Genomic DNA, 20,657 nt, shown 5'->3' with positions numbered 1-20,657 from the left:
AGGAGCAAATGCGGCTCAAGAGCCACTGGAATGTGAGCATCACTGCCCTTGAAGGTCACGGTCCAAGGTGACTGCAGCCCTAGATGAGGAAGAGGGTGAGGGGGTAGACCTGGAACATCCTCCCTGCTCCAAGGTGGTCTTTTATTTCATTCACCCTCCCCCCAACCCCCAAAGATGACGGCTTAGCCTTGCAGGCTAAGTCCTACAGGGGCTCAGCAGAACTTCAGGACTCAAACAAAAAATTTCCCTCCCTGAGAAGCTGTCTGAGAGCTAGAATCCCCCACCCTTCTATCACGATTGCATAGGCACAGCTTTCCAAATCTGGAGGGTGGTGACGATATCACCTCCTGGGCTTGTGCCCAAGGACTAAATGAGAAAACATAAGGCAGGGGCCCCTCAGTGACTGACTGACCCGAAGACTCAGTGAAGTGCAGCTTCTCTTTCTTCTCCAAGGAAAGCCTCTCTTGTCCTTTATCCTCTCTCTCAAGGAAGTTTATAAAGATCCACACCGACTGCACATGACTCAAAACAAGTGAACATTCTACCCTGTGTTTCTGAAACAATCAATTCTACTTCAATTTTATCATCAAAATATTGGGGGAAAATATTCTGTCATCTAGGGAGGACGAGGTCGTTTAGCCCATGTTTCACTTACACCTAATTTCATCAATATAGCAGCATTCACGTTTCACTGTAGCCATGACTGGTAACTACATTCGTTTAGAGGCTGGAAATGAAACTGACATTTCAGGATGGAACAAGCAAATACCGACTGCTGAGGTTCCTCATCTGCATTAGAGTGATTTTGACCATAATGAAAACAAGTTAGACATATGAAAAAAAAAAAAAAAAAGAAACATAAGAAAGTGAGGTAATATTCAGTTACTTGGAAAGACAAATAAGGGAAAAAAGCAATATAAGGTTGTTTTTAGAACTATTTCTGTTTGTTCTTTTTTTTTTAAACATCTTTATTGGAGTATAATTGCTTTACAATGTCGTGTTAGTTGCTGCTGTATAACAAACTGAATCACCTATATGTATATACATATCCCCATATCTCCTCCCTCTTGCGTCTCCCTCCCACCCTCCCTATCCCACCCCTCTAGGTGGTCACAAAGCACCGAGCTGATCTCCATGGGCTATGCAGTTGCTTCCCACTAGCAATCTATTTTACATTTGGTAGTGTATATATACGTTCATGCCACTCTCTTACTTCACCCCAGCTTACCCTTCCCCCTCCCCGTGTCCTTAAGTCCATTCTCTACATCTGCGTCTTTATTTCTGCCCTGCCCCTAGGTTATTCAGAACCTTTTTTTTTTTTTTTTTTTTTTTAGATTCCATATATATGTATTAGCATACGGTATTTGTTTTTCTCTTTCTGACTTACTTCACTCTGTAGGACAGACTCTAGGTCCATCCACCTCACAACAAATAACTCAATTTTGTTTCTTTTTATGACTGAGTAATATTCCATTGTATATATGTGCCACATCTTCTTTATCCATTCATCTGTCAGTGGACACCTAGGTTGCTTCCATGTCCTGGCTATTGTAAATAGAGCTGCAATGAACATTGTGGTACTTGACTCTTTTTGAATTATGGTTTTCGCAAGGTATATGCCCAGTAGTGGGATTGCTGGGTTGTATGGTAGTTCTATTTTTAGTTTTTTAAGGAACCACCATACTGTTCTCCACAGTGGCTGTATCAATGGACATTCCCACGAACAGTGCAAGAGGGTTCCCATTTCTGCACACCCTCTCCAGCATTTATTGTTTGTAGATTTTTTGATGATGGCCATTCTGACTGATGTGAGGTGATACCTCATTGTAGTTTTGAATTTGCATTTCTCTAATGATTAGTGATGTTGAGCAACCTTTCATTTGTTTGTTGGCAATCTGTATATCTTATTTGGAGAAATGTCTACTTAGGTCTTCTGCCCATTTTTGGATTGGGTTGTTTGTTTTTTTGATATTGAGCTGCATGAGCTGCTTCTAAATTTTGGACATTAACCCTTTGTCAGTTGCTTCATTTGCAAATATTTTCTCCCATTCTGAGGGTTGTCTTTTTATCTGGTTTATGGTTTCCTTTGCTGTGCAAAAGCTTTTAAGTTTCATTAGGTCCCATTTGTTTATTTTTGTTTTTATTTCCATTTCTCTAGGAGGTGGGTCAGAAAGGATCTTGCTGTGATTTATGTCATAGAGTGTTCTGCCTATGTTTTCCTCTAAGAGTTTTATAGTGTCTGGCCTTACATTTAGGTCTTTAATCCATTTTGAGTTTATTGTTGTGTATGGTGTTAGGGAGTATTCTAATTTCATTCTTTTACATGTAGCTGTCCAGTTTTCCCAGCACCACTTGTTGAAGAAACTGTCGTTTCTCCATTGTATATTCTTGCTTCCTTTATCAAAAATAGGGTGACCACATGTGCGTGGGTTTATCTCTGGACTTTCTACTCTGTTCCATTGATCTATATTTCTGTTTTTGTTCCAGTACCATACTGTCTTGATTATTGTAGCTTTGTAGTATAGTCTGAAGTCCAGGAGCCTGATTCCTCCAGCTCCGTTTTTCTTTCTCAAGATTGTTTTGGCTATTCAGGGTCTTTTGTGTTTCCACACAAATTATGAAATATTGTTTTCTAGTTCTGTGAAAAATGCCATTGGTAGTTTGATAGGGATTGCATTGAATCTGTAGATTGCTTTGGGTAGTACAGTCATTTTCAGAATGTTGATACTTCTAATCCAAGAACATGGTATATCTCTCCATCTGTTTGTATCATCTTTAATTTCTTTAATCAGTGTCTTATAGTTTTCTGCATACAGGTGTTTTGTCTCCTTAGGTAGGTTTATTCCTAGGTATTTTATTCATTAGTGTATAGGAATGCAAGAGATTTCTGTGCATTAATTTTGTATCCTGCAACTTTACCAAATTCATTGATTAGCTCTAGTAGTTTTCTGGTAGTATCTTTAGGAGTCTCTATGTATTGTATCATGTCATCTGCAAACAGTGATAGCTTTACTTCTTCTTTTCCGATTTGGATTCCTTTTATATCTTTTTCTTCTCTGATTGCTGTGGCTAAAACTTCCAAAACTATGTTGAATAATAGTGGTGAGAGTGGACAACCTTGTCTTGTTCCTGATCTTAGAGGAAATGGTTTCAGTTTTTCACCATTGAGAATTATGTTGGCTGTGGGTTTGTCATATATGGCCTTTATTATGCTGAGGTAAGTTCTCTCTATGCCTAGTTTCTGGAGGGTTTTTATCATAAATGTGTGTTGAATTTGTCGAAAGCTTTCTCTGCATCTATTGAGATGATCATATGGTTTTTCTCCTTCAATTTTTAACATGGTTTATCACATTGATTGATTTGCATATATTGAGGAATCCTTGCATTTCTGGGATAAACCCCACTTGATCATGGTGTATGATCCTTTTAATGTGCTGTTGGATTCTCTTTGCTAGTATTTTGTTGAGGATTTTTGCGTCTATGTTCATCAGTGATGTTGGCCTGTAGCTTTCTTTCTTTGTGACATATTTGTCCGGTTTTGGTATCAGGGTGATGGTGGCCTCGTAGAATGAGTTTGAGAGTGTTCCTCCCTCTGCAATATTTTGGAAGAGTTTGAGAAGGATAGGTGTTAGCTCTTCTCCAAATTTTTCATAGAATTCACCTGTGAAGCCATCTGGTCCTGGGCTTTTGTTTGTTGGAAGATTTTTAATCACAGTCTCAATTGCAGTGCTTGTGATTGGTCTGTATTTTCTATTTCTTCCTGGTTCAGTCTTGGAAGGTTGTGCTTTTCTAAGAATGTGTCCATTTCTTCCAGGTTGCCCATTTTATTGGCATAGAGTTGCTTGTAGTAATCTCTCATGATCCTTTGTATTTCTGCAGTGTCAGTTGTTACTTCTCCTTTTTTATTTCTAATTCTATTGATTTGAGTCTTCTCCCTTTTTTTTTTGATGAGTCTGGCTAATGGTTTATCAATTTTGTTTATCTTCTCAAAGAACTAGCTTTTAGTTTTATTGGTCTTTGCTACTGTTTCCTTCATTTCTTTTTCATTTATTTCTGATCTGATCTTTATGATTTCTTTCCTTGTTCTAACTTTGGGGTTTTCTTGTTCTTCTTTCTCTAATTGCTTTAGGTGTAAGGTTAGCTTGTTTATTTGAGATGTTTCTTGTTTCTTGAGGTAGGATTGTGTTGCTATAAACTTCCCTCTTAGAACTGCTTTTGCTGCATCCCATAGGTTTTGGGTCTTTGTGTTTTCATTGTCATTTGTTTCTAGGTATTTTTTGATTTCGTCTTTGATTTCTTCAGTGATCTCTTGGTTATTTAGTAGTGTTGTTTAGCCTCTATGTGTTTGTATTTTTTACAGATTTTTTTCCTGTAATTGATATCTAGTCTCATAGCGTTGCGGTCAGAAAAGATACTTGATACAATTTCAATTTTCTTAAATTTACCACGGCTTGATTTGTGACCCAAGATATGATCTATCCTGGAGAATGTTCCATGAGCACTTGAGAAGAAAGTTTATTGTGTTGTTTTTGGATGGAATGTCTTATAAATATCAATTAAGTCCATCTTGTTTAATGTATCATTTAAAGCTTGTGTTTCCTTGTTTATTTTCATTTTGGATGATCTGTTCATTGGTAAAAGTGGGGTGTTAAAGCCCCCTACTATGATTCTGTTACTGTCGATTTTCCCTTTTATGGCTGTTAGCATTTGCCTTATGTATTGAGGTGCTCCTATGTTGGGTACATAAATATTTACAATTGTTATATCTTCTTCTTGGATTGATCCCTTGATCTTTATGTAGTATCCTTCTTTGTCTCTTGTAATAGTCTTTATTTTAAAGTCTATTTTGTCTGATATGAGAATTGCTACTCCAGCTTTCTTTTGATTTCCATTTACATGGAATATCTTTTTCCATCCCCTCACTTTCAGTCTGTATGTGTCACTAGGTCTGAAGTAGGTCTCGTGTAGACAGGATATATACAGGTCTTGTTTTTGTATGCATTCAGCCAGTCTATGTCTTTTGGTTGGCGCATTTAATCCATTTACATTTAAGTTAGTTATCGATATGTATGTTCCTATTACCATTTTCTTAATTGTTTTGGGTTTGTTACTGTAGGTCTTTTCCTTCTCTTGTGTTTCCTGCCTAGAGAAGTTTCTTTAGCATTTGTTGTAAACCTGGTTTGGTGGTGCTGAATTCTCTTAGCTTTTGCTTGTCTGTAAAGGTTTTAATTTCTCCATCGAATCTGAATGAGATCCTTTCTGGGTAGAGTAATCTTGGTTGTAGGTTTTTCCCTTTCATCACTTTAAATATGTCCTGCCACTCCCTCTGGCTTGCAGAGTTTCTGCTGAAAGATCAGCTGTTAACCTTTTGGTGATTCCCTGGTATGTTATTTGTTGTTTTTCCCTTGCTGCTTTTAATATTTTTTCTTTGTATTTAATTTTTGCTAGTTTGATTAATATGTGTCTTGGCGTGTTTTTCCTTGGATTTCTCCTGTATGGGACTCTCTGTGCTTCCTGGACTTGATTGACTATTTCCTTTCCCATATTAGGGAAGTTTACAACTATAATCTCTTCAAATATTTTCTCAGTCCGTTTCTTTTGTTCTTCTTTTTCTGGTACCTGTATAATTCGAATGTTGTTGCGTTTAATGTTGTCCCAGAGGTCTCTGAGACTGTCCTCAATTCTTTTCGTTCTTTTTTCTTTATTCTGCTCTATAGTAGTTATTTCCACTATTTTATCTTCCAGGTCACTTATCCGTTCTTCTGTCTCAGTTATTCTGCTATTGATTCCTTCTAGAGAATTTTTAATTTCATTTATTTTGTTATTTATCATTGTTTGTTTGCTCTTTAGTTCTTCTAGGTCCTTGTTAAACGTTTCTTGTATTTTCTCCATTCTATTTCCAAGATTTTGGATCATCTTTACTATCATTACTCTGAATTCTTTTTCAGGTAGACTGCCTATTTCCTTTTCATTTGTTTGATCTGGTGGGTTTTTACCTTGCTCCTTCATCTGCTGTGTGTTTCTCTGTCTTCTCATTTTGCTTAACTTACTGTGTTTGGGGTCTCCTTTTCGTAGGCTGCAGGTTCGTAGTTCCCGTTGTTTTTGGTGTCTGCCCCCAGTGGCTAAGGTTGGTTCAGTGGGTTGTGTAGGCTTCCTGGTGGAGGGGACTGGTGCCTGTGTTTTGGTGGATGAGGCTGGATCTTGTCTTTCTGGTGGGCAGGACCACGCCCGGTGTTGGGTTTTGGGGTAACTGTGACCTTATTATGATTTTAGGCAGTCTCTCTGCTGATGGGTGGGTTTGTGTTCCTGTCTTGCTAGTTGTTTGGCATAGGGTGTCCAGCACTGGAGCTTGCTGGTCGTTGAGTGGAGCTGGGTCTTAGCGTTGAGATGGAGATCTCTGCGAGAGGTTTTGCCGTTTTATATTACGTGGAGCCGGGAGGTCTCTGGTGCTGAACTCAGCTCTCCCACCTCAGAGGCACAGGCCTGACACCCAGCTGGAGCAGCAAGACCCTGTCAGCCACATGGCTCAGAAGAAAACGGAGAAAAAAAGAAAGAAGAAAAGAATAAAATAAAACAAAATAAAATAAAGTTATTAAAATAAAAAATTTAAAAATTATTAAAAATTAAAAAATAATTTAAAAAAAGAAAGAAAGAAGGAAGAGAGCAACCAAACCAAAACACAAATCCACTAATGATAACAAGTGCTAAAAACTATACTAAAAAAAAAAAAGAAAAAATAAAACCGGAGAGATAGAACCTGAGGATAAATAGTATAAGCACAGCTATAGACAAAATCACACAAAGAAGCATATATATACACACTCACAAAAAGAGAGAACAGAAAAAAATATATATATATATATCTGTATATAAAAAAAAAAGGAAGAAAGCAACCAAATGAATAAACAAATCTACCAAGGATAATAAACTCTAAATACTAAACTAAGATAAACATAAAACCAGAAATAAATTGGGTGCAGAAAGCAAACCCCAAGTCTACAGTTGCTCCCAAAGTCCACCGCCTCAATTTGGGATGCTTCGTTGCCTATTCAGGTATTCCAGAGATGCAGGGTACATCAAGTTGATTGTGGAGATTTAACCCGCTGCTCCTGAGGCTGCTGGGAGAGATTTCCTTTTCTCTTCTTTGTTCGCACAGCTCCTGGGGTTCAGCTTTGGATGTGGCCTCGCTTCTGCATGTAGGTCGCCTGAGGGCATCTGTTCGTCACTCAGTTAGGACGGGGTTAAAGAAGCAGCTGATTCGGGGGCTCTGGCTCACTCAGGCCAGGGGGAGGGAGGGGTATGGCATGTGGGGCGAGCCTGCGGCAGCAGAGGCCGGCATGACGTTGCAACAGCCTGAGGCTCACCGTGTGTTCTCCTGGGGAAGTTGTCCCTGGATCACCGGACCCTGGCAGTGGTGGGCTGCACAGACTCCTGGGAGGGGAGGTGTGGATAGTGACCTGTGCTTGCACACAGGCTTCTTGGTGGTGGCAGCAGCAGCCTTAGCGTCCCATGCCCGTCTCTGGGGTCCGCGCTGATAGCCGCGGCTTGCGCCCGTCTCTGGAGCTCCTTTAGGCAGTGCTCTGGATCCCCTCTGCTTGCGCACCCTGAAACAATGGTCTCTTGCCTCTTAGGCATGTCCAGACTTTTTCCTGGACTCCCTCCCGGCTCGCTGTGGCACACTAGCCCCCTCCAGGTTGTGTTCAAGCAGCCAACCCCAGTCCTCTCCCTGCGATCTGACCTCTGGAGCCTGAGCCTCAGCTCCCAGCCCCCACCCGTCCCGGCGGGTGAGCAGACAAGCCTCTTGGGCTGGTGAGTGCTGGTCGGCACCGATCCTCTGTGCGGGAATCTCTCCTCTTTGCCCTCTGCACCCCTGTTGCTGTGCTCTCCTCCGTGGCTCCGAAGCTCCCCCCCTCCGCCACCCGCAGTCTCCGCCTGCGAAGGGGCTTCCTAGTGTGTGAAAACCTTTCCTCCTTCACAGCTCCCTCCCACTGGTGCAGTTCCCATCCCTATTCTTTTGTCTCTGTGTTTTCTTTTTCTTTTGCCCTACCCAGGTACGTGGGGAGTTTCTTGCCTTTTGGGAGGTCTGAGGTCTTCTGCCAGCGTTCAGTAGGTGTTCTGTAGGAGTTGTTCCACATGTAGATGTATTTCTGATGTATTTGTGGGGAGGAAGGTGATCTCCACGTGTTACTCCTCCGTCATCTTGAAGGTCTCGACCTTCTGTTTGTTCTTTAAACAACATTTTTCAATGACGTGAGGCAGAAGGGAGGCTCACAGGGAGCCATCGATGTTCTGGAGAGATTGTTACTGATCTACTCTAAATACTAGCCTAATAAGGGAATCCCACCCATGACCTGTGATCTGAATGCTCTCTCTTCTGCAGCACTGGCTCAGGGGAAGTCCCCCCCAGCTTCTTCTTCCCAAAGCTGACCCCAACCACCACCCCAGAATTCTGGGCGCAGTGTGCCTAGACGTGGATGCTGTATGAGCAGCGTGAGGCAAGCCAGGCAGAAGGTCTGGACTGAACGTGGGCCACCTAACCAGCGGCTCTCGACCTGGGAGGTACCTGGGCTCTGGGGGCAGAAAAGAAGCTGAGCAGTGCAGCGAGGCTGTGATTGTGTCCAGGACGGCCCCCACCTCGGACAGACGAAACCAGAGCAGCAAGGAGAGGGAGCAGAGCAAGAGGGGAAACCAGAATGCCTGAGGGGTCATTTGAAGCCACAATTCCACAGAGTAACCTTCTCTTGCATGCTCTTGAAGTGTTGATTAGGAGAGTGGTTAACCAAGACAGGAAGAATAATGAGATCTGTGACGTGGCTGTGAGCTTCCAAGAGGAAGTGTGAACAGTTCCCAGGGATTTGGAGTACCCCAGAGCATCATAAAGTAGAATCTGTGGTCCCTGAGGAGGGATTAATAGCCCATCACTGCAGCTATGGAAGTCTCTGAGGCTGGCAGGCAGCAGTGTTACCCCAGTTTACCAAACCTTAACAATTATACACCTTTCTTGGAGATAAGCAAAGATTTCAAATACTCACTATCTATAACTTATGTATACAGCACAGAGTAAATCGAGCCAGATATTAAAATTATGAATATATGATAAAAACTGCACATCTATGAGCTCACAGATACTATGTGTGGTTTGTTTTTATGATTTTCATTGTCCCAATTTTTCTAAGACCATCTGGAAATCAAATAATCCATTTAAGTGAATAAAAATGCCCATTTAATAAACACTAAGGAAACACTTTCAACTGAACTAGCAAGAAGTAAGAGCATGGGGGAAGACATACATACAGGGTTTTATTTCTCAAGAGAATGCCTGAGTGGAAAATAACCTATTCTACACAAATTTAATTCTGTTGTGAAAAGTTGAGACTGTTGCCAAATGCATTTCAGTTCTCTGTTCTTGCCTAATAGTAGATATCTGAGGATCCAGAAGTCAAAAGTGTAACCCAGAACAGTTCTTGAAATTACCTTTGTGAATAAAAACAAAAGTTCAAAAAGTCAAAAGAGCTGGCTGGAGCTCAGGGAAGAGAGAACAAATGTAGCAGCGAAAAAGAAAAAAAAAAAGAAGGAAGGAAGGAAGGAAGGAAGGAAGGAAGGAAGGAAGGAAGGAAGGAAGGAAGGAAGGAAGGAAGGAAGGAAGGAAGGAAGGAAGGAAGGAAGGAAGGAAGGAAGGAAGGAAGGAAAGAAAGAAAGAAAGAAAGAAAGAAAGAAAGAAAGAAAGAAAGAAAGAAGGAAAGAAAAAGAAAAAGAGAAAGAGAGAGAGAGGGAGAAAGGAAGGAAGGAAAGCATTTAAGCAATCTTAATGTGTTTTTGTGTCTTGTGAGGACCAGGAGAGCAGTAGAGAATGGGGGTGGGGGACTGAAAGGCCCCTGGCGTCAGATACGCCTCATTTACCAGCATCACTTATGTCCCTACAACTGCGTTCAGCTTAGTACAACTTTGCCACTTTTAAGGTAGCCTGAAGCCATCACTTTAATCACTGCATTTGCTTCTTGAAAGGCCCTTGCAATTCTGGATTTGCTGTCAGTGAAGCATGAACCTATCCACATACATCCACTGTGCTGATGTACAATGAAGCAATCATATTTATATTCTTATGAGTCTGCATCTCCGTTTGGCTACGAGAGAGTGAGACACTTAACAATGATCCTGCATAAAGTGATCTAATATTACACAAATATCTGAATACAACTCGGCAGTTGTTTGCAATGAACAAACTGAATTCCAGAAATTATTAACTTAGACAAAGTCAGAAAGAGAGCTGAAAAGGAGAGTTGTTCTTCCATTGGTATAGAGTTTCCATTTTGCAAGATGAACAAGTTCTGGAGATCTGTTGCACAGGTGAATACATTACGCTACTGAACTGTATACTTAAAAATGGTTAAGATGGTCAATTTTATGTTATGTGTTTTCTATCACAGTAGAAAAAGTAATAAAATTTACTTTATTAAATAAATAAAAATAGAGTGCATTAATTCCATGTCCTGCACCTGGCTACAACCACTGCATACTGCACTAATTAAACTGAACTTCCTATGAGAAAGAGAAAGAGAGAGAGAGAGAGAGAGAGAGAGAGAGAGAGAGAGAGAGAGAAGATTACTCTAACTAAAAGACCTGCTTTAAATTCTAAGCAGAACAAATAAAGGGGAAAATTTAAGGTTGGAGACCCAAACTGGTTTGATTTCTTTGGAACAATCCACTATGCCAAGTTTACATGGCAATTCTAGGATTTTTACTTTATAATTCTTAACAGGGTAACCTTTCAGACAGGTTATCCAAAGCTCAGGTGACCCTCCTGAAGCAGGCCATGACAGGGTGATGTCCATTCCTGACTTAAGGTAGACCCAGAATCACCTACCCCACTCCAGCCCTCCTCTACGCAAGCTTCCTGCAGGGAGGAAGAGTCACGCATCCCACTGTTTCTTGGTTGCCTGATGGAATTACCGTGATTAGGTGTTTTATTTTGTTGTTAACTGGCTTACAGAATTTTTGGTTAACACATGAGTGGGCTAGCAGTCCAGCAACAGGTAGTTTTCTATTCTAGTGCTTCTGTATTAGTTTGCTAAGGCTCCTGTAACAAAGTACCACACAATGGGTGGCTTAAAACAACAGAAATTGATTGTCTCACAGTTCTGGAGGCCAGAAGTCTGAAAGCAAGGTGTGGGCTGTGGTCTTGGTTCCTTCTGAGGGCTCCAATGGGAATCTGTTCCAGGCCTCTCTCCTAGTAGCTTGTAGACACTACTATTGCATCACTTCAATCCTCCATCTCCACATGGCCTTCTCCCCAGGTCTCTGTCTCCACATGGCTTTCTTCTTATAAGGTCACATGGGATAAGGAGCCCGCTCTACTCCAGTATGACCTCATCTTAACTAATGACATCTGCAATGACCCTATTGCCAAATAAGGGGACATTTTGTGATAAAGGGAGTTGGGACGTCAACATATCATTTTGGGGGAGACACAATTCAACCTACAACAGCTTCTCAAAAGGTGAACCCTAGACCAGCAGCATCGGCATCACCTGGGAATTTGTTTAAAATGTAAATTCTTGGGCCTTACCCTAGACATACTGATTCAGAAACTCTGGAAGTGCAGCCAAATAATGTGTATTTTAACAAGCCTTCAGGAGATTCTGAAGCATGCTAAAGTTTGAGAACCACCGTTAAACCATACTGGACATTTAAAAAATCATTTTGTAATGCTAAGTGTGTATCTTGCCTTTCCAACAGAATTGCTAGCCTTTTGGGGCTGTCTCTGACTGTATTTATCACCTGCTGCTAATACTTATTGCTTACATAAAACAGGCTAGAATCTGGAGTTCTGTGAAGGCCACATGTGACCTTCAGGAAGGTTTTATTTTGTCTGCTCATGAATACTATGAATTAACTGCCAAAATTAAAAACCTAGATACCAGACTTCTCTTGAAAAAGACTGCAGGATCTGGCAACACTGGATCCAAAATCCCACATGGCAACAATCAACTGAAGAGTGGCTGAGGGTTCAGTTAGCCACAGTCCCCACCATTCCCTGATGCCTCCCTGATTCTGAGGCTTTGTGTAGACCAACCTCACTCATTTACATCACCTGTCCAGCCCCTAAAGGCATTTGGGTTTGACCCATGTCTGGGCAGAGGGAACCTAAATTATCCACAGCTTGAAATACCTAGCTGTTTCTGAGCAGCAAGTTTAGGAACAGAATTCTAGAAGCCAGTGTCTCTGATTAGCACTGACTTTGTTTGCCTTCACTTTTCACCAGGTAACAGGGCAAGTTATGAAATGACTCAAGCACTGAAGATCAAAGTTTTGTAGTGGCTTGCCCATGTGACAATGCACGGGTGAGCTGTAACAGAATGAAGAGATTTTTGTATGACTTCATTATGGAACAATGGGATGTGGAGGACATGGAATTGTGATTTTGAGACATCAGGTTTGCCTCCTTCTTGTATATGCTCTGCTGAGCTGCAATAGCAGATAAGGTGTGGAAAGATTCTTTTCCAGAGAAGCATGTGGGGGAAATGTCATTCTTCAAAACTACTTTCAGGGCTTACAGAAATTTCAAGTCAAATCCTGGAGTAGGATTTGACAACTGTGCCTTTAACACAGACACCAAGTAGCTTCAGTACAAAAGACGGAAAAGATATCATTTCTGTATCTCTCCCAGATCACTGGGGGCAGCTCATGAAATAGTGCATGGAGTGGCAGTTTGGGGTCTCTGTCTCAGTGGTAAGGACAGGGTCAGATGTGGGAGTGAGAACTCACACATCCACGTGGAAACAGGCTTCAATGAGGGAAGTTTCTATTGCCATGGAGTTCATCCCAAAGCAATAAATCAAAAAAATATATCCACTCAAAGATTACTGAACCAGAGGATACAGACAAGGGGCCACTATTAGGTCATAGGGCTATTTTCTGACAAATTCTTACATTTTATTCTCTCCTTAACCACCACTGTATCCCAGCATTCTTAAGAAAGGAAAGAAGAGATGGAATATGTCACTGATGACTAAATCTTCCCTTAAAGCTGTTAGAATTTACAACAACAATAATTTTCTCAAAGGCAAAGATGACCCTTTCTCCTGGGCAGACATAATATTTTCAATAGTCTATTAAAAATTAAAACACCTCTTCATGGCAAAGTAAATATATATATAAAATGGGACAGACTTGTGATGTGAAAACAAGGGTGCACTTTCCCTCCTTAGTCTTTGGCACCACTGTATTAGTCAGGGTTCTCCAGGGAAACAGAACCAAAAGGATGTACAGATATAAAGAGAGAAAGAGATTTATTTTAATAAATTGGCTCATGCAATCATGGAGGCTGACAAGTCCCAAGACCTGCAAGGGGAGTCCACTGAACCCAGCTGGTGACCCAGGAGAGCCAATGTATCAGTTTCAGTCTGAAGACAGGAAAAAGCCAATGTCCCTGCTTGAAGGCCGTCAGGTAGGAGGAATTCCCTTTTATTCAGGGTAAGGTCAGCTTTTATGTTCCATTTGGGACCTCAACTGATTAGATGAGGCCCACCCCCATTGGGGAGGGCAATCTGCTTTACTCAGTCTACGATTCAAATGTTAACCTCATCCAGAAACACCCTCAAGACACAACCCAGAATAATGTTTAACCAAATGTTGGGACACCCTGTGGCACAGTCAATTGACACATAAAAGTAACCATCACTACTCCCCACATGCCCGGTGGGTGAAAAGGCTAGGACAATCAGCTCACAGGGAATGCTGGAATCTGTAAGGAGCAAATACCCAGGGAAGACAAACATGCACCTGACCCTGTGGGGAAGGGGCCATCTTCTAAGACTACTCCTGCTCCTTCCACCTAACAGCTGCTCTTTGTGAGCTCACTCAACTTTTATTCAAGGTCTCCACATAATGAACTATGTAAAGCTGTGTGCCACTATCCACCTAATAGAATGGCTACAATTAGAAACAAATATTGACAAGACAAAGGGCTGATGGAGCAACTGGAACACTCATTCATTGCTGGAAGGGCTGTAAAATGGTGAAGCCACTTTAGAACACAGTTTGGCAACTGCTTGTAGAGTTAGATGTACACTTACCACATGACCCAGCAAGCCCACTCAATGGTATTTACCCCAAAGAAATGAAAACTTATGTTCACACACAAGTCTGTATGTGACTGTTTATGGTAGCTGTATGCATGATCACCAAATATTAGAAACAATCCAAATGTCCTTCAATGGGTGAATAGATAAACAAACACCACACAATGGAATACTATTCAGCAATAAAAAGGAGCAAACGACTCATGCACAAATCTCAAAAGCATTACGTTGAGTGAAAGAAGTTGGTCTCAAAAGATTGAATACTTTATAATCCTACTTATATAATTTTTGAAAAGACAAAACTACAGTGATAGAGAATGGCTCAGTGATTGCCGGAGGGTAGAGGGAAGAAGGTGGGTGTGACTAGAAGGGGAGAGTACAAGGTAGTTTTGGGGGCAATGGAACTATTCTGAATCCTGATTTGGGTGGTGGTTACACAAATCTATACATGTGTCAACTTTCATAGAATTACACAACCCTCCCCCAACATCAAATTTATTATATAATAATTAAAAAAAAAATTTAAATCAAGTGGTAAAAAAAACCTGTATGTTATCCATTTTATGCACAGGATAAATGCACCTAGTGGAAAATACCTATGAACTGGGAGTCAGTCAACAGAAGCTGAATCTAGAATATACACACGCAGGTGGCAGTAACTCCCCGGCATCGTTTGTACATTCTGATATACAAAGGGAGCAAATTATATTCTTGACTTACTACGCACAACCTGGTAATTCTCTGAAAACGCAAAACAGTTGTGATCTACATAATTTCTTTCCCAGGAACTTTGCATTCACGGTCTCTGACAACAGCCTTAAGGGAGGAAATTCAGGCTTAGAGATAGATGGTAAAGGATTTGGCCTGGATTTTGATCTTGGTTCTGTCTGGTTTCCAAGTCACCATATAAAGCCACAGCAAGGATTACACTCTGATTCCTGTCTTTTCTCTGCTGAACCCTGAGCAGGCCCCTTAATCCTCTGTGCCCTTAAAACCCTGCTCTTCCTTTAAAGCAGTGGTTCTCAAGGAGGGGGTGGGGGGTGGGGGTGGGGGTGGGGAGGCGGGTAGGGGGAGAAAAGAATCTGCCCCCCAGGGGACATGTGGAAGTGTCTGCAGGCATTTTTAGTTGTGACAGCTAGGGAAGAGGATGCTATCTGGTGGGTAGAAGCCAGAGATGTTGCTAAACATCCTACAACACACAGGATGGCCCCCTGAACAAAGGTTATGCAGCCCAATATGTCACTAGTGCAGAGGTTGAGAACTTCCCAGAAACATGTATTAAACACATCCATGAGCCAGACATGTTTACGTTCTCATCTCATTTATCTCCTCAAAACCCTTTTGAGGTAGGTATTATTGACCCTAATTTATAGTTAAGAAGGTTGTTGCTCAGACGCGTAAAGGAATGTGCCCAGATCCCAGTGGTGAGACAAGAGGCAGTGGGCATCCCAGGCCCTTGTGACTGCAAAGCGCATCTCCCCTGGTCTCAAAAATCACCTCTTAGCCCTAAGAGATCTGCACATAAGGGGGCGCTGCTGGGCTGGCAGAAGGACACATCTTAATTCGAGGCTCCAGGAAATGGGTGGTTCACTAAGAACCACCCAGGATTGCTCCATCCATCCCTCCCTCTGCCCTCAGGTTATTAATGTGTGTCCTCCATCCAAACAGCCCAGAGACACTCCCAGCTGCGTGTTCTTGGATGACTTCCTCTCCTCTCCTGCCAGCCCACGTTGCTGGACTCATCACCAGGAGTGGGGCCCTCAGGCAGAGGGCCAGGGCCAGGGCGACGCGTCACAGAACATCACGCTACAGTTTCCCACAATAACATCCGATGGGCAGGGTGTACCTGAGAAAATCAGCAAAACGCTTTAAAAACAAGTCCTATAATCACCCCTGAGTGATTCTGGTTCAATTTTACCCTTTCATATGAGTGTTGACAGTTCCAGCAGTTAAAAATGGGCTGTGGTAAGACATAGGGAAGAGAATAGAGAAAGAAAGAAAAAGAGAAGTAGGAAAACAGAGGGAAGGCAGAGGAACAGCATGACAGGAGGGAAGAACATAAGCCTAAAGCTTAACATGAAACTCAAAACACAGACGACCTCATGACAAACGAGGAAGAACCCCAAGACTGGGGACCCACTTGCAAATCAAGTGGGACCACATCAATGGAAGCTGCTGCAGAATTACTCCAGATAACTGCAGCCAGCCTCAGAGCGCACCACCCACTGCAGTTCTCGAACTTGGCAAAGCCAAGTCAATCCCTGACGCGGCTCCGGGGCTGGTCACTGCGCTGTCCAGCTGCCGGGGAGCCTGCAGCCCACCCTTCTCCCCGCCCAGCCACAGCACTCACAGTTCCAGGATCAGGATGACGTCCGTCTTGTTCTCATAAACCTCGTGCAGGGTGATGACGTTGGGGTGCTGGATCTCCTTCAGGATGCTGACCTCCCTTTCGATATCCTCACGGCTCACGCCCCGCCGGCTGGATTTGGTCCTCCTTTTCTTGATGAATTTGGCGGCATACTGTAGACCGGTGCTTTTCTCACGGCATTTCTTCACGACTGCAAACTGCCCACTGAAGAGAGAAGGCAGAAGAGGTCCCAGGTCATTTATACATTCTTTATTGTTCACTAAAACCCAGGTTTGGGCAAGGATGTGGCCCCATGCCGGTGTGGGGGCAGGGAGGCGGGGGGGTGGGGGGGGGAGGACAACAGTATTATAAATAGGAAAGTCCAAATTGTGGGAAATTAACAAATTCAACAGAGAAATTTCTTCTATATTTCAGTTCCATTAAGCCTGTCTCTTTATGAACATTGTTGCAAAGAACAAAAATTTATTTTCTTGAATTAAATTTTATTAACTGGTAATATGCCCCCGTTTCTCTGCTCTCCTCCTTCTCCCCCATTTCAGATTCAGGGACCACAGGAAGGAGCTCCCTCCTGTCTGACCTCATTTCCTTGTTCTTATCCTGTATGTCTAGGAAAGCAAGGGATCGGGACCAACAGAAAAATATATAGGGCCCTCCCTTCAATGACGTATTTCTAGCACCAATATTTGTCAACTGAAACACTCAAAACAACAACAAAAAATACAGGTATACCTCATTTATAAAGCTTCGCTTTACTGTGGTTCATAGATATTTTTACAATTTGAAGGTTTCTGGCAACCCAGTATTGAGCAAGTCTGTTGGCTCCATTTTTCCAACAGCATTTGCTCACTTTGTGTCTGTGTCACATTTTGGTAATTCTTGCAATATTTCAAACTTTTTGATTATTGTTATATTTGTTATAGTCATCTGTGATCAGTGACCTTTGATGTTATCCCTGAAAAAAGATTACAACTCGTTGAAGGCTCAGATGATTGTTAGCATTTTTTGGCAATAAATTATTTTTTAACTAAGGTATCTACATTGTTTTGTTTTACATAAAATGCTATTGCACACCTAACAGACTACAATATAGTATAAACATAACTTTTATATGCATTGGGAAACCAAAAAATGCCTGTGACTCACTTTATTGTAATATTTGCTGCATTGCCGTGGTCTGGAACTGAACCTGTGATGTCTCTGAGTCTGCCTGTGTATATTTTGTTCACACTTCAGGGACTGATAAGTCACGTGACCTAAGTAAGACCTTTTGGAGAATGTGAGACAAAGATTTTTTCTGAGACACTTTGACCCCCAAAAGCTGCTGCCAGTCATCTTGTGACCACTCTTGATCTAAAGCAGAGGCAAAGCTGGTAAAAGGAAAGAAACCAGTAACACTGCAGTAACACTGTGGAGTGGCTGGATCAACCTTAGCCTGAAGTTATCTGCCTTTAGATTTTTCAGCAACATAAGCCAATAAAATTCCCTTTACTACTAAAACCAGTTTGATTTGGGTTTTTTATTTCTTGCAGAGGAAAGCATCCTAAATTCGACAGCAAGCAACCAGCGTCTCCTATCCACATATAAAAGGATATAATAACAGAGCTTGACACAAAATAGTAAAGTGACTATGTAAGCAGCTGAGATCTTGAGAAGCAAGTAGGCTACCCTGAAAGTAAGTGAAACACAATGGAAGGATGCTTCCTGTGTCAATGGTGGCACCCTCACTTCCTCCCTAACACCCTAGTGCCCAGGGCCCATCCACCCGTCACAGGATCTGTATATTTCTTGGCACCTTCTTGGGAACTGCTATGTGGAGAATTATCACAGTTATTTCTAGCTAGCTGTATTCTCCTCACATGAAGACAAAAGGGATAGAAAAATCAAATTAAGGCTAATATTTTGATGTTAAAGAATCGATACTTTAAAACGTTACTCATTTACTTTGGCAGCGGGAGGCCAGTGAAGAAAAAAAATATAATGAAGGATTATTTTTATAGCAGTGTCAATTTTTTTGCATGACAACTTATTAATACCATCTTTCTCCCTGCAGCAGGAGAGCAGAGAAGCTGAAGAATAAATCACATCGAAACACTAGCACCTATTGCCCTTAAACTCACAACCTTAAAGAGTCATGGGATCTGTTATGACTTTATTACAACCATTTCCTGATTTCTTTGGGGAGTGAAGAACTGGGCTTTCTCTCTGGTGGGGGGTGGGAGGTGGGAGGTGAGCAGCAGAGATGCGGCTTACGGAGGAAAGAGGAAAAACAGCCTGAATACAAAACAAAGTTAGTTACTGCTTTACAGAGGCCAGTGAAGTGGTGCTTGTATCCCCTCTCCTCTCAAAGACAGTATCATGTCCCCACTGAGCGCTCTCAAGGGGCCCCAGGCCAGCCCAGGACCCCCAACCCATAGCAACCCATGCTTCCAGGAGCTGGGCCTTGCACATATCTTGCAGTCACAGTCACTTGTCTCGGGGACTGTAAAGGCAGACTCAAGGCAAACTCAGTGGTTTGAATCACACTGCTTTAAAAAACAAAAGCAAAGAGCCAAAAGCCTGCTGAATGCAAGCCTAAACTCAAAGGCTATCCCGAATGTGTTTTCACTGCCAAATGTTCCATGCTGACCTTTTTTTTTTTTTTTAAAGTTTTGGACATTCTTTTTTTTTTTAAGCTAAACTTTAAAAAAAAATTTATATATTTATGGCTGCATTGGGTCTTCGTTGCTGCGCGCAGGCTTTCTCTAGTTGCGGCGAGCGGGGGCTACTCTTCATTGAGGTGTGTGGGCTTCTCATTGTGGTGGCTTCTCTTGTTGCGGAGCACGGGCTCTAGGCACGTGGGCTTCAGTAGTTGTGGCACACGGGCTCAGCAGTTGTGGCTCACGGGCTCTAGAGCGCAGGCTCAGTAGTTGTGGCGCACGGGCTTAGTTGCTCCGCGGCATGTGGGATCTTCCCGGACCAGGGCTCGAACCCGTGTCCCCTGCACTGGCAGGTGGATTCTTAACCACTGTGCCACCAGGAAAACCCTTCATGTTGACCTTTGATACTTTTAATTATGGGAAGTGAGAGCATCAGGCCCCCCAACCCTAAGGGCTGGGTTCAGGCATGGTTCTGAACATCCTATGTGTCGAGGCCAGTAGTGTGTGCACAGATCTAAGCTGACCATGTTGCCCAGGTTTGCAGCGAAACATCTGGAACCCATCCCCTCACCAAATCATTGATCCCTCACTCACACTTCAGGGTCCCCTCATGAGGGGTGCTGGGGGGAGAGGAGGGGCCAGCAGGTGGGAAAGGCCCCCGCGCAGGAGAGCATGTGATTCTAGTGCCCCACGGCAGTATGCTAGTGTTCTGGATAACCTTGGCTGCAGTGGGTCAGACGAGGGTGTAGAACAATTTTGGAAAACACCTTTTAGACTTATCTCAATGCTGTCTCTTTAAAGACACTTTTCCTTATTTGTTGCCAACTCTTGAACAATCTGCCTCCCCACCCCCTTGCTCCAACGAGTGCTGCACCCTGAGTCCACAGGGAACCTCATACCCCTAGTGGCACCTGCTGTTTCCTGTTTCTTGCCCATTTCCACCCCTCCCAAGACCGTAATCCTTTCAGGACCGAGGGCTGTCGGGTGCATTTTCTGTCTCCAAGGCCCTTGGTGCAGAGCCCCGCCAGGAGCCCATGCACAATGCTGATGTCCTGCTCTTGAATTCCAAATCTATAATCCTAAAAACCAGAGGTGCTAAACTGAAGCTGCCTCACTGTAATTCCATAGAGCCGTGGAGCCGTGAGGGGCTCAGACTGCTTGTATTTGAATGCCTAGTAGCTGCGTACCTGTGGGCTTACTTAACCTACTTAACCACTCTGCCTCACTTTCCTTACCTGTAAAGTGGGTACAATATAGTGCCTACCTGGGAGGGTTGTTGGGATGGAGGGAGCAGGAGTAAATGAGCTAAGATGGGTCAAGTGGTTAGAACAGTTCCTGGCAATAGTAAATCTTCAGTAACTGTGAGCTATTTTCTTCCAAAACTGAAGGATTTTTTTTTTTTAAATTTATTTTTTGGCTGCGTTGGGTCTTCATTGCTGCGTGTGGGCTTTCTCTAGTTGTGGTGAGCAGGGGCTACTCTTCTTTGCGGTGCACGTGCTTCTCACTGCGGTGGCTTCTCTTGCTGCGGAGCACGGGCTCTAGGCATGTGGGCTTCAGTAGATGTGGCACGTG

General features: G+C 42.7%; 1 protein-coding gene across 4 annotated transcripts in view; it reads right to left on the bottom strand.

The window, feature by feature from the left end:
• Positions 1-20,657, bottom strand: part of DAPK1 (death associated protein kinase 1) — a 206,723-nt gene that overhangs the window by 84,427 nt on the left and 101,639 nt on the right. For all 4 annotated transcript variants that reach the window (XM_061200572.1, XM_061200574.1, XM_061200573.1 and 1 more), the window contains one exon: positions 16,432-16,653. In XM_061200572.1, the coding sequence (XP_061056555.1) occupies positions 16,432-16,653 (222 nt within the window). The remainder of the gene's footprint in view (positions 1-16,431; positions 16,654-20,657) is intronic.

Source organism: Eubalaena glacialis, chromosome 9 (assembly GCF_028564815.1).
Source record: "Eubalaena glacialis isolate mEubGla1 chromosome 9, mEubGla1.1.hap2.+ XY, whole genome shotgun sequence".
NCBI lineage: Eukaryota > Metazoa > Chordata > Mammalia > Artiodactyla > Balaenidae > Eubalaena > Eubalaena glacialis.
The sequence above is the reverse complement of the archived record's forward strand: the minus strand, read 5'-3'. Positions and strand labels throughout refer to the sequence as shown.